The sequence below is a fragment of the Jatropha curcas genome, unplaced genomic scaffold (genome assembly GCF_041381405.1).
Source record: "Jatropha curcas cultivar XTBG-Jc1 unplaced genomic scaffold, XTBG_Jcur_1.0 HiC_scaffold_960_pilon, whole genome shotgun sequence".
Lineage (NCBI taxonomy): Eukaryota > Viridiplantae > Streptophyta > Magnoliopsida > Malpighiales > Euphorbiaceae > Jatropha > Jatropha curcas.
The window spans coordinates 1-15,009 of record NW_028322571.1 but is presented as its reverse complement, the minus strand read 5'-3'; the positions used below and the strand labels follow the sequence as shown (position 1 = coordinate 15,009).

The 15,009-nt window shown below is 37.3% G+C and overlaps 2 protein-coding genes across 2 annotated transcripts; one reads left to right on the top strand and one right to left on the bottom strand.

Moving 5' to 3' along the window:
• Positions 1-38: 38 nt before the first annotated feature.
• Positions 39-14,999, top strand: LOC105650262 (uncharacterized; the record flags this gene model as incomplete). The annotated part of the gene is made up of 6 exons (XM_089717141.1): positions 39-184; positions 11,763-11,828; positions 11,915-12,002; positions 12,337-12,397; positions 13,782-13,845; positions 14,882-14,999. Coding segments are annotated over exons 3-6 (307 nt in total), but the record flags the coding sequence as incomplete, so codon positions are not given.
• Positions 8,578-10,031, bottom strand: LOC149491661 (uncharacterized). Its single transcript, XM_089717142.1, is given in 2 exon segments — positions 8,578-9,531; positions 9,534-10,031. Coding segments are annotated over 2 exon segments (1,422 nt in total). The 5' UTR covers positions 10,002-10,031.
• Positions 15,000-15,009: the final 10 nt, after the last annotated feature.

The window sequence follows — 15,009 nt, the reverse complement described above, 5'->3', positions numbered from 1 at the left end:
TGAATTTAATGTGGAGAAAATTAATGTGAAGTGCTTGAAAATAAGGTTCGGCAGATAACAAAATTGGAGAAGCGTGTAAGAGCGTGGAAAATGGAGCAGCAAGTTTGCAATCCATCTTCACCATGCGGAAGAAATATTACAGAAAAAAATCAAATCATGAAATCATACAAAGACATCCTATCAGGTACTTTTACTACTTCTTCTATTCCTATCAAATCTGGAAGTAAGCATAAGGGCGTTCCCTCTATATCTTTCTCTAAAGAGGAAGTCTCCATCTTGGCTCAACGCTTCTCCTTAGCATTGGTAGCATCCTTCTCACAAGACCGACCGTCCTGGGCTTCTTTGAAAACTTGGTTCGAGAAGGTTGGCTTTACGGGAGGACCATCTATTGGGCTTCTTGATGACAGGCACATTCTGCTGAACTTCACCTCACATGAAGATTACCAGCGATGCTTTCTTAGGCGTAACTGGACTGTGCAAAAATTCCCCATGAAAATTACCAAATGGTCTCCGGACTTTGATCCTAGGTTTGACAATCCAATTGTGCCTGTCTGGGTCTCTCTCCAACATCTTCCAATCCACTTACACGACAGAAATGCATTGTTCTCCATTGCAAGCCTGCTAGGTACGCCTATTACCCTTGATGCTGCAACTGCTTCTTTCTCTAGACCATCTACTGCACGTTTCTGTGTTGAAATGGATATATCCACAGAACTACCTCAAAAAATAAGGGTAATGAATGGGGATACAGACCTTTACCTATATCCCAACTATGAAAAAGTCCCATTTTTTTGCAAAACCTGTCATCAGATTGGTCATCAAGAATCATCATGCAGAAAACTCATAACAGATGTTCAATCCGGTGAACCAAGATCGGAAGCTGCCAAACATAAGGCAGCAAATCAATCTACACAGTTGCCAGGCACAGAAAAGCACTGGGTCCCAAAAGTCACCAAGAATAATGTGCAAACAGAAAAGTCCACACTGGACACAATAATTCAAAATAATACAAAGCAAAAGTCCAACGTGGACACTGTAGCACAGCATGCTAATGAGAAAACAGTGCAGTCCAACCTTGATACAGTAATTCAAGAGAATCATTTAACTACCACTTTGGAGATTATCGAGGCTAAAATTCAAAACACTTCAATCGAGGTGGTCCCTACTGAAGAGAATATGGTACATGATGATCAATTACCTCCTCTCTCAAATAATGAAGGTGAAAATCCCCTGAAAGTTCTGGATAATCCTCTTAGCTCCTGGAGTCCTCAAGCAATATTGGTACCCAGTGAACCTGCATACACAGAAAATAATTGCAATGATGGTCACATTGAAGACATTTCTACATCACTCACCAAACTCAATCAGGAAGAGCAGGAACTCCTCAAAGCTATGCCAGCTCAAATCAACCTGGACAGAGAGGAAGAAGAATTTAGTAAAGATGATAATACTACTACAGAGGACACTAATACTCTGGTAAGACTTGCCACTAGTGATACTGAATTTGATGGGAAGATGCATCATAGAAGAAAGCAACAATCTAGCAGAATATGCACCCGGAGTATGGCACAAGCTTCTACCCTCATCCTTACCTCATGAATTGTTTATTCTGGAATGTATGTGGGATAGCCTCCAGGTGCCAAAGGCTGTGCCAATTAATCAACAAATGGCACATTGATGTAGCTGCTATTATGGAACCCATGGTTAGTTACACTAAAATCCATAATTTTGCTTTGAAGACTGGTCTGGGTGGATACATTCATGCTTATGATAATAAAATCTGGATTCTTTGGAACCCAGACAAACTTACACTTCTTCAACAGGCTCCTTATAATCAAATAGTACACTGCCTCTTCCAATGTACCCAAACAAGGCTAAAATTCTGGTTTAGTGCAGTATATGGTGAACATACCCAGCAAAAAAGGAAAACATTATGGGAAGAGATAACTCGAAAAGCTAAAGACACTGATATTGGATGGTTATTGGGGGTGACTTCAATGCAATATCAAGTCTGGAACATCACAAAGGACCCTCCACTCCCAATATTTCATATATAGCAGATTTTCAGAGATGTATAGAAGAAAGTGACCTATTGGAGAATGACACTTTGGGCAAATCTTATACCTGGACTGGTATTCGAAGTAATGGGAGGATCTGGAGAAGAATTGACAGAGTATTCTACAACCTTCCAATGACAGACATTTTCCCCAACCTTACCACTCAAATTCTAGCCAGAGGAACCTCAGATCATAATCCTTTACTCTTGAAAGGTTGGCTGCCTCAGGGACAGGGACCAAAAAGCTTCAGATTTCTTAATGTTTGGACTTCCCATCACTCATTTCATGACACTGTTAAGAAAAGTTGGGACTCTAATCCTCCTTGTAATGGCATGCATGGTCTAATGCTCAAGCTTAAATTTCTTAAAGAAGCACTCAGAAGATGGAATTCAGAGGTCTTTGGGAATATTTTTGACAAAATTAACAGGGCAGAAATATCAGCAAGGGAGGCAGAAATAATTTTTGAAAATAATCCAACAGCAGCAAACAGAGCTCTAGCATTCCAAAGAAGGGCAGAACTGACAAAAGCAACTAATGAGGAGTACTACTACTGGAAACAAAAGGCAAATGTGAAGTGGCTAAAGGAAGGTGATGCAAATACAAAATTCTACCATACCCTAACCAAAGAAAAAAGAAGACAGCAAGCTATCTTAACCATTAAAAGGGAGGATGGAACATGGACTGATAATCAAGATGAAATCAAAGAGGAGGCCATCCAATTTTTCTCTAAACTGTACCAATTTCAACCAGTGGAGGAAGATGAGGATTTCTTCTCAAGTATACCAAGGATCATCACACAAGAAGATAACTCACATTTGTTATCCATCCCAAATGAAAAGGAAATTAAGGAAGCAATATGGGATTTGCATCCAGATAGTTCAGCAGGTCCAGACGGTTACAATGGAAACTTCTTTAGAAAATGTTGGGATATTATTCATACTGATGTCACCTCAGCTTGCCAAGAATTTTTTCTGGGGGTGAAAATTCCAAAAGCTGCAGGAAGCACCCTAATTGCTCTTATTCCCAAGACTGAAAGTCCTAATAGAATGGATCAATTCAGGCCAATATGCTTATCAACCTTCTTTAGCAAAATCCTCACCAAGATACTAGCAACCAGGCTCTCTAAAGTTCTACATAAGATAATATCTGTGGAACAGGCTGGTTTTATCCCAGGAAGAAGCATTCATCAACATATATTAATAGCCAAGGAAATGATTCACCTTTTGGACAAAAAAGTGAGAGGGGGGAACCTAGTTATCAAGCTTGACATGAAGAAGGCATTCGATATGATGTCCTGGACCTACATTTCAAAGATATTGAATGCATTTGGATTCTCTCCTAAATTCCAAGATCTTATTATTCAATTTCTAGACAGTACCTACCTCTCAATTTTAATTAATGGAAGTCCACAAGGTTTCTTCAAACCAAGTAGAGGGGTAAAGCAAGGAGACCCACTTTCCCCCCTACTTTTTATCATTGCTTCTGAGGGTTTCTCCAGAGGCTTTAACAAGCTTTTCACATCAGGAGTTCTTACACCATATTCTCTGGGAAGACACTCTCAACTGGTCAGTCACCTAGCCTATGCAGATGACTTAATACTATTCACCAATGGAAGTTTGCCTAATCTGTTGAAACTCAAGCATTTCCTTAATAGATTCCAATCAGTATCAGGACAAAGGATAAATCTCCAAAAAAGTCATTTCATAGCATCAGAAAAATTGGGGAGCCACAAACTTAGAGCAATGGAGAGAGCCCTGGGCATGTCAAGGAGCAGTCAGCCCTTTGAATATCTAGGTGCTCAAATATTCAAGGGCATCAATAGAACAAAATACTGCACCAAACTCCTTAATCTATTTGACAAAAAACTCAATGGATGGTTCAAGCAAACTCTATCTCCAAGTGGTAGACTAGTCCTGATAAAGCATGTCCTAAGTGCCATCCCTCTACATACTATGGCAGCTTCCCCTCTTCCAAAATCAGTTATAAAACTTTTAAACAAGAAAATGGCAAGGTTCTTCTGGGGCTCAACAACAGATGTAAATAAGCATCAATGGGTGAAGTGGAGTAAACTATGCATGCCTACTACACAGGGAGGTCTAGGAATCAGAAGCATAGACAAACTTCAGAAATCCATAAATTTAAAAATTTGGGAAGACTATGTTGCTAATAACTCTTGGTGGGGACATTTTATGCATTCAAGATATCCAAGGGGGGACAACTTTATTGCCAAACTAGTGGACTCTCCTATTTGGAAAACTATCTGTTCTTTCAACGATAGAGGGAAGGAGTTGATAGCAGAGGTTCCTAAGGATCCAAACACAACCACTCATTCTCTATCTCAGATTTATACATGGTGTCAAGGACAGACCACAGGCTCATTCATAGACAAAGCAATATGGAGTTTCAAACAAGTTCCAAAAATTAAGGTTTTCTTATGGAAACTTTTCAATAGAAGTCTAGCTGTGCCTGACAATTTGCGGAAGATAGGGTTCCACCTACCCACCCAATGCCCTTTTTGCAAGAAAGACGAAGCTACCAATAACCATATGTTTTATACATGTACAAAAGTTAAAACAATATGGTTTTTCTTTGCTGATATTTTGGACTTGCAGGTAATAACAGCTAATAACTATCACCAGATATGCATGCTATGGTGGCTCCAAGCAGGGGAGAAAGATATTGTCAAAATTATAAGGGGTGTGCTACCAGGAATTATTACTTGGCACATATGGAAAACATATAACAACATCACTCATGGTGAGGAACAATTCAATCAGAACAGGCTGATACAGGAAATTACATGGATGACTTACCATTGGGCAATGAATCTTGAGCATTCCAAGCTAGCCAAAAATCATGAAAGACTAATTCTTGCAAAGCTTACTCCCCAATATCACCTACACATTTCGGATAGAATAATTAGAGTCAGTTGGGTACCACCAGACAAAAATAAACTTAAAATCAACACAGATGGAGTGAAGGGAAGAAATGGAGGGGCTGGCGCTGTGATCGTTAGGGATTACCAAGGAAGATTCATAGCTGGTCTATCTTTCAAAATTGACGCTTCACACTCGCTAGATTTGGCGACGGAAGCTGCATTCAAGGGAACTCTCTGGGCAATTAACCTAGGTGAAATTCAATGTTTGGAGACCGACTCTATGGATTTGAAGAAACGGACTGAAACGGCGAATGATAACTGGGCCTTCAAAAAATTGCTGGTGGAGCATAACATTCACATTCAACATATTTTTAGAGAAGGGAACCAAGCTGCACACCATTTAGCTTCATTTTCTCTTAAACATAATTTGTACACAACTTTTATTACATTCTCAAGTTTGCCCAAAATAGTTAGGGGGGCTATTCTTACCGATGTATCTTCTCCTATTTTTCATTATCAATAAAATATATATTTCTTTCAAAAAAAAAAAAAAAAAAAAAAAAATATTGACTTCCCAGGGTGTCTTCGAGTTCGAATAGGAAAATCAGCTGACTTATTGAGGAAGAAATATTATTGTAGTAGGAAACTGATTTATTCTTCTATTTCTTCTCAATTAGGAGTTTCAATTTGACAAAATAAGGTTAGAAACTGTGAATTTAATGTGGAGAAATATTTTTTCTTGATTGGATTTCATCAATAGGGACACATATATATATATATACACACATACAAGATACTATAAACCTTTTAGGAATCTAACTCCTAACAGAGTTATATTTACAACTAATCCTTAACACTCCCCCTCAAGTTGGAGCATAGATGTTAATCATGCCCAACTTGTTACAAAGATAGTCCACCCGAGGTCCATTTAGAGCTTTTGTAAAGATATCTCCTAACTGTTCACTTGTTTTAACATGCCTTGTAGAGATAACACCCTGTTGTATCTTTTCACGAATGAAATGACAATCAATCTCGATATGTTTTGTTCGTTCATGGAATACGGGATTTGATGCAATGTGAAGAGCAGCTTGATTATCACACCATAACTTTGCAGGCAAGGAAGACTTGAAGCCAATTTCCTCTAACAACTGATGAATCCAAATTAATTCACAAGCAGATTGTGCCACAGCTTGATATTCTGATTCAGCACTCGATCGTGAGACTACATTTTGTTTCTTGCTCCTCCATGATATCAAGTTTCCACCTACAAAGACATAATATCCTAAAGTTGATCTTCTATCAACCTTCGAACCTGCCCAATCCGCATTTGAAAAACATTCAATGTCCAAATGCCCATGATTACTGTAAAGCAGGCCACGACCTGGATTACTTTTCAAGTAGCACAAAATCTGTCCTAAAGCTTCCCAATGGATAACGGTAGGAGAAGACATAAACTGGCATAAGACGCTCATAGAGGAAGCAATATCTGGACGTGTTACGGTAAGATAATTCAATTTGCCTACTAACCTTCTATACATCTCAGGATCATCAAATAGCTCACCATCAATCGAAAGTTGCAAATTAGGAGTCATTGGAGCACTACAAGGCTTGGCACCCAACTTTCCATTTTCCTTCAGTAAGTCAAGAACATACTTCCTTTGAGATAAAAAGATGCCTCTCTTACACCTAGACACTTAAATACCCAAAAAATACTTTAACAATCCTAAGTCTTTTGTCTGGAACTGAGTTTGGAGAAATGCCTTGAGTGATGTGATGCCGGCTGAATCACTCCCTGTAATAACAATATCATCAACATAAACCACAAGTAGAATCAAACCAGTCTTTGTACTTCTGAAAAATACAGAATGATCAGAAGTACTCTTCTGCATGCCAAATTGATGTATCCATTGGCAAAATCTACCAAACGAAGCTCGAGGACTCTGTTTTAGGCCATAAAGAGACTTTCGAAGTTTACACACTTTACCCGATTCCCCCTGAGCAACAAAGCCTGGTGGTTGCTCCATGTAAACTTTCTCCTGAAGATCCCCATGAAGAAAGGCCTTCTTAATGTCCAGCTGATGTAAAGGCCATGCAAAAGTAGCTGCTAAAGAAATAAATAAACGAACTGAAGACAATTTGGCGACGGGAGAAAAAGTATCAGAATAATCAAGGCCATAAATCTGAGAATAGCCTTTTGCAACTGATCGAGCCTTGAGACGAGCAACAGATCCATCAGGATTTACTTTAACGGAGAAAACCCACTTACAACCAATGGCTCTCTTACCTGCCGGGAGATTCACAAGATCCCAAGTACCATTAGTAGCTAAAGCAACCATCTCCTCTTTCATTGTTGCACCCCAACCAGGATGGGACAAAGCTTGGACAACAGTTTTAGGTATAGAGACAGAGTCTAGGTTACTTACAAAATAACGAGATGAAGAAAAAAGATGATCATAACTGACAAAAGAGGAAACAGGATAGGTACACTTGCGTTTACCTTTTCGAAGAGCAATGGGAAGGTTAAGGTTTGACTGGGGAGTGGATGGCACAGGCTCAGGTTGAGTAGAGTGAACCGGATCTTCTGTTGAAGTGGGAAGTGGAGGAAGTGAGTCGAGAGTTCCTGGTCTCTTGGAATAAACCTGTTCAAAACGAGGGCGAGCAGATGCTGGTGCAGGAGTGGGAATAGGAGTAGACACTGTAGTAGGAGCAGGTGCAAGTTCAGGAATAGGAGCAGGAGTAGGAGAGTTATGAAATTGCGGGATAGCATAAACTAAAAACTCATCATCCTCCCCCTCACTCTTATATATAGAAGAAGGAAAAAAAAATGGAGTATTCTCAAAAAATGTGAAATATGCAGAAATAATATAACGGTCAACATCGGGAGAGAAACAACGATAACCTTTTTGACGTCGAGAATACCCAAGGAAAACACAACGAAGGGACTTTGTATCTAATTGAAAACCTGTGATGAATATCACGAACAAAACAAGTACAACCAAAAATACGAGGTTCAATGGGAAACAGAAGCTAAGAAGGAAACAAGAAATTATAAGGAAACAAGAAATTATAAGGAATTTCACCATTAAGCACAGAAGAAGGCGTGCGATTAATAAAAAAACATGCAGTAGAGACAGCATCAGCTCAAAATGTATAGGGACCTTCATTTGGAATAGAAGTGCCCTAGCAACCTCAAGAAGATTCGATTTTTTCTTTATGCAACCCCATTTTGAGAAGAAGTATCAACACAAGATGTTTGATGGAGAATACCATTCTGTGACATATAAGATTGGAAGGAACTAGATAGATATTCTTTAGCATTATCACTGTGCAATATGCGAACAGATGTATTAAATTGAGTTTTAATTTCAGCACAAAGGAACAAAAATAGAGAATATCTCAGAACGAGTTTTCATTAAAAATAACCAAGTAACATGAGAGTAATCATCCATAAAAGTCACAAAATACTGAAAGCCAGTTTTAGAAATAACAGGACATGGACCCCAAACATCAGAATGAACTAACTCAAAAGGGGATGAAACTCGGTTATTTACTTGAGGAACTAAAGATAAACGATGATGTTTGGCAAATTGACAAGATTCACATTCTAAAATTGACAAAGACTGAAACTGCGGACATAATTTTTTAAAGTAGACAATGAAGGATGACCCAACGACAATGAATATCAAGAGGAGATAGACCACCAGCAGAAGCCAGAGATAACGAAACGTGTTCATCTAGAAGATAAAGGCCACCAGACTCACGTCCTCTACCAATAATCCGCTTCGTCAAAAGATCTTGAAACACACAATATGTAGGATAAAATTTAACACAACAATTTAATATACGAGTAATTTTGCTAACTGACAGTAGATTAAAAGAAAAACGAGGCAAGCAAAAAACAGAAGACAATGGAAGAGATGGAATGGGATTGGCAGTGCCAATACACTTAACAGAAGATGTGGACCCATCAGCTAGAGTAACATGACGATTAAATAGTTCAAGTTTTTTTAATGAGGATAAGAGACTAGGGTTACCTATCATGTGATCTGTGCAACCAGAATCAATGACCCACTCTGATGAGGTAGACATAAGACATGAAGGAGTACCTGAATTGGCAGCAGCAGCAATCGAGGAATCAGTGGACTTAGAAGAATGGTATCTAGAGAGCTCAGCATACTCCGTAGTAGAAATTGTTACAGTGTTATCAAAAGAAGTAACTGCAGAATCTTGAGTGGCCGTATTTATCCTTGATGGCTTATTGATCAGTTTCTTGCAATACCGTTTAGTGTGACCAAGTTCATGGCAATAATGGCAAATAAGAATACTTGCCTCCGTAGTAATCGGTCCATTACTACGGTTATTTCCTCCTCTTCCTCTATTTCCTGGCTGCCTAGATACCTGATGTCGACTCACAAGGGCACTATTATCAGAAGGGGAAGGGGTATGAGAACCCTCAGTACGTAGCAATCTAGCAAAAGTCTCCTGAAGAGAGGTAACATCACTGCCTGAAAGAATCTGTGATTTGGCAGTTTCAAAATCCGGAGCAAGACCTGCAAGAAAACTCATCACAGCCATTTGTTCTCGCTGGGTCTATTGAACCTTACATCGGGACTAAAAGGCAATAAAACATTAAGTTCCTCGTAAATCTTCTTAAATTCCATGAAATAGGCTGTAAGGGGCTTATCTTGCTGGTCGGCTCGATAAAATCCTTTGCAGACCTCATACATACGCGACAGATTACCTTTTCCCGAGTACAAGAATTCAAGATATTCCACTAATTCTTTAACAACCTCACAATGATTGATTAACCCAACCACTTCACTGTCAATAGAATTGCGAATCAGGAGAAATAACTTAGCATCTTCCCTGAGCCAACGTTGTCGAGTGTCACCAGTTGGCGGATCATCAGTGAGATGATCATCTTTTTCAACACTCCGCAAATAAATTCTAATTGTCTTACTCCAATCTAAATAGTTAGGTCCTTTCAATTTATGTTCTGTAATTTTATTCATTGCTGGGATCAATTCAGTAATAGTAGTTTTAAAATTTGTATGTGCAGGATACATTATTAATAAAAACTAAACACCCTACCAGCAACGCAGAAAGAGTACCAAAACAAATAGCTTTTCAATGCAAACAGGAGCCAAAATAACCTGAAACGCCAAATTGACAAAACTGAGAACGCCCCTACCAAAACTTCGCCGGATTGGAAAAACAACCACCTGAGTAGACTGCTAAAGGTGGAAACGAAGCAAGAGAAATAAATCTGATTGCCCGGAAATAGCCAGACGCGCCGCCACACGCCGGCGCGTGGTACTGTAGCAGAAACAAAAGGGCGGCGCGTGAGGCCCATGCGCAGGGAATCCGGTGACCGGATTTGGATGGCACGCCGGTCGGCAGCTGGGGAAGCTTCTGAGGTAGGCGGTGAGACAAAACGGTGACCCTAGAAACGGTCACTGAGATTGACAGCCGCTGGAAGTGCAACGCAAAGGGGAAAAAAAAAAAAATTTAACGAGCCTTCGGCTCTGATACCATGTGAATTTAATGTGGAGAAATATTTTTTCTTGCTTGTATTTCATCAATAGGGACACATATATATATACACATACAAAATACTATAAACCTATTAGGAATCTAACTCTTAACAGAGTTATATTAACAACTAATCCTTAACAGAAACTAATTAAGGAAGGTCCTACACTTGTTTCCATGCAAATCCATGTACAAATATGTCCAACATTGACTCCTAACACGGGCTTGGCATAGAATTTTTACCCAAGCTACAAATTCAGCACTTCTGGAACATGGCTGTGTCATGGGTCACGGCCAGGCCGTCTACTCCACTGCCTCAACATATTTCTACTATTTTTCTTCCTTTTCAGTTCCACATCTTCTTTGATGCAACTATTAGCTAATTTCCAAATAAAATCCTACAAAAACCCTTCAAATCAAGCTAAATAGAACTTAAGGAAGAATTATTAAAAACATAAATAAATCTAAACAAAAATTAATTAAAGTAATTAAAAACCATAAAAATCCTAATAAAAAATATATTAGAAATACTATAAAAATAAGACTTATCATGAGGCTGGCGTTGCATCATAGTATCATCTTATAGCGGAAGTGGAGTATATAGAGGTTACTCCACTTGATTTTTGGATGGTGTATAATGATATAAATAAAGGGATACTTCTAGGCTTCATTTTCTGAACTGAATCAAATGGCATTCTATTCGAGTACCCAAGGTTTTTTGGGGTTGCAGGGTTGGCATAACTATGACACAACTTCTCATCTTTTGTTAGTTGGCAAATGAGTCTCGTTCTGTGATTAATATTTTTTTTTTTAAATTCTTCTTTCTTTACAAACATTGTATAGGAGTTAATGCTTTCCTCTAGGTTATCCATTCTTACCAGTTACCACTATTTTGCTGGTTAGAAGGGAAACACAAAATTACTTATATTTTGACATCGTTTAAAAAGTGATTTCCTTCTCATTTTGAAGTGTTCACTATAAATTTCTCCACTATTTTTATTGATTTTAATAGTCACTCGCTGATACATGTTAAATCTCATTTCTTTAATTTTACACTTTTTATACATTTCTTTTGTTCAAAAGGTGATTTGTCTCCTTTAATAGTCCAGATGTATGTTGCCACTTTTTTACAAAAAAACGAAAACTGTCTTTATTAATTTTTGTTTTTTGAGATTTCTTTTTCTCTTTCTCTTTTTATTTCCTTTTTTCTTTATATGCCTAGTCACTTGTTCCTAATCTGTTATTTTGTCCAACCTGGGAACAATTTATATAGTTTGTAAGTGTTATAATTGCAGATTTCGCAACACACTATCTCTCAGATTCCGTTTTTGGCACATGAGAAGAATCGCCATGAGCAAGATGTATGAATTGCTGTTCTGGGATTTTAATTCATTCTAGTTCTTTTCGATATTGATCATTCAGACAACTCATATATTGTTTTATATAGATAACTGAGAAGTGTATCAGACGGATGGGAAAAACTTTGCAAGATGTCTTATCAGACTGGATTGGCAAGTTGAACAACAGAGAAATTGGTGTGTTGATTAACTGTTTATCTTCATTTAAAGTTGAAAAGGAGGTTGTTAGGTTTGAAAGTTGGACACGCACTTGTTTCTTTTTATTGGGCTATGTTATTGGCCAAGTGTTGATCATTTTTCCTCTTTCATCATCACACAAACACATTCCTAGATAAGCTCCAAGGAATGTTTTGTAAGGCATTAAGGAGGGAAAAATACTAAAACTCCTTTGAGGATTGGCATAAAATACACATTCTTTCCTTTCACATGAATTTATTTTTGAAATTCTGTGGAAGATTATACTTTGTTTTATTTACAAAAAGAAAATATTTCTGTGAAATTATATCTGCAGATCTGACAAGGATGCCACTCAATCATCCAGAGATGATAACTGCAGGAACGCATGTTTGCAAGTATGGATTTTCACTTTTTTAATTATCTTTTCCTTTTTTAATTATTACTTTTTTCCCATGGATTAATGGTTGTAATTTATTTTCAGTGCTATGAGAAGCAATGCAGAAGATAGAAAATTATAAATTAAGATCTCAACAAGAATATCATTAAAGAATAATAAAAGAATTAAGTGGGGAAAATACTACTGCGGCAAGAATATAATTTAAGAATAATAAAAGGGTTAAGTAGAAAATACTATTAGGCAAGAACGTAATTAATGAAAACTAAAAGGGTTAAGTCGAAAATATTATTAGGCAGAAATGTAATAATAAAAACTAAAAGGGTTAAGTGGGAAAAACTGTTACCACAATAGTGTTTTTCCCACGTCGCTTGGTAATATATAATAATATAACAAACATTTTACATCTATCACTTTGAATTCATCCAGAGTCCAACAAGAAACCATCAAAGGAGAAATAAAATCACATTCATAACTTCTAAAGTCTATGATAAGAGCACAGTTAAACAGCCAAGCAACAAGGTATAAGGTATTTTTAATCTTGTGGCTTGGGCTAGCTGAATTAGCTGAGTAGAATGTATAATCACAGACAATCCAGGATTTGGAATGAATAACTTAGAGAATAAGTGGAACTGCAGACCAATAATTGGTCTGAGGAAGAGTTTGGAAAAGAAGGGAGCAAAAAAAAAAATTATGGTGAGGTTGCTGGTGTTAAAAAGAAGAGGGCAGGGGATTTTCATGTGTGCATGGTGAGGCAGAACATTGCCCGAGAAGGCTTCTCTCTCTCTCTCTCTCTGCATATTATATATATATATATATATATATATATATATATAGTTATAGTTATTGTTATTATTTTGAGAAGTGAAAGGTCCAAGAGGAGCAGCGAACATGTGGTAAGCAGGAAGTGATCTTTTGTTAGAGATGACAGGAACACAGATAAGACTGAATTTTTTATCTTTTGTAATTTCTGGTCTAAATCTAATAAAACTATGTATTGGTGGGTTTTAGTGGGGTATATGTACATTTCATCCTACGTGACAACAGAAAAAGTCCGGGTTTATCTGAAACTTGCTTCAAACCTGATAAAAAGTAGAAAACATCTGTGCCAATTGGCACAGATGCAGGTTGGTTTCAGATTTGGTAAGAATGTTAATCTAGCCATGTCATTTTTTAAAGTTTTGGAATGTACTGATAAAAATAAACAATTTTTAATTTAGATTCCTCTTTATACTGGCTGTAAATATTCGATATGGCTAGCATGACTGGTTGCATTTAAGGATGCCATAGATGCATTAGGTTGGTGAATGTCTATTTCTAGAATAACAACTATCGGTGGTGCCACTATTATTTGTTGCTTATTTTTATCTCTGTTTTTGATGCAGTGATTGTTATGACTATCTGGTCTCCTTTCTCTTGTACTGGTTCCGGATTTCATTGCCCAGACATGTAAGTTTCATTAGTTTCAAGTAACGCTATTGGACTTTCTCATGTTTCTGATTCAATGTTTTCTCCTTTTTAACCTATGGCCTTTTTATTAGTACAAAACAGAATAATCATTTAAAAGGAATATAATCCAGAATCATGTTGTTAATTCCTAACACACACACACTTCCCCTCCCCCCCCCCCCTGCGGTGTATTGAGTGTCAGTGGTTTCCAACGATATATTGATGTGCTGAAGCTTTGAAGTTTTAATTCCTCTAGGAGTAGGGTGAAATTTGATAGAAAAGAGCATTGGGTGGACAAGTTATATATATTTGACATGCTGAAGTTTTGAATTTTACCAGATTGCTTTAATGTTGGAATTGAAGAGGAGAGTGTTATATTAATGACATTTGACTTAATTGAAGAGGAGAGTGTTATATTAATGACATTTGACTTCTTATTTTTGAAAATTATAATTTTGGGGTACAATATACATGAAGATCATTTTTTATTCATAAATGGATATTGGAATAGAATAGCCATTCATGAGGAATATAATGGATTTCATTGTTTGGTTCAGCAGCATTGCATTCAGAATGTTCCACCAAACCATAATAATTCTTGTAATTAGCAAGTTGCACTCAATGTCCTAAAATTATTAAAATATGGTAAGATAAACACCTGATATGATTGATTTTCAAATTAATGAAATAATCAATTTGTATGTCTAAGTCCACCCTGATTATTATGAAATTAGAATCTGTATTCCAAATGAGTATTTATCTGCGTGATGGAATGTGTTTTTAGAACTCATTTAGAAAGTGCATCGCATCAATAAAATAATTTTTTTCTGCACATCTGAAGAAAATTTGTGAAATATAACTGATCTTATATATCCTTGTGTTCATGAATTCGGGTTTTTGTGTTCATAGCGAATCCAGAATGACCTACTGTTTATGTATTTATTTTTTCTAAGTAGATGTTGATTTATGATGACAAAAGGGTCTGCATATGTTGTAAGCAGTTCTCTTTTTGACCCATTACCTTTTTGTTTTGTAGTATCTCCCACCTGAAGCACGTAACAGGGAAGATTGCTGGTATGGATTTGAATGTCGGACGCAACACCATAATGAAGAACATGCACGTAAGAGAAATCATGTGTGCCGTCCTTCAAGGGGTACTTTTTT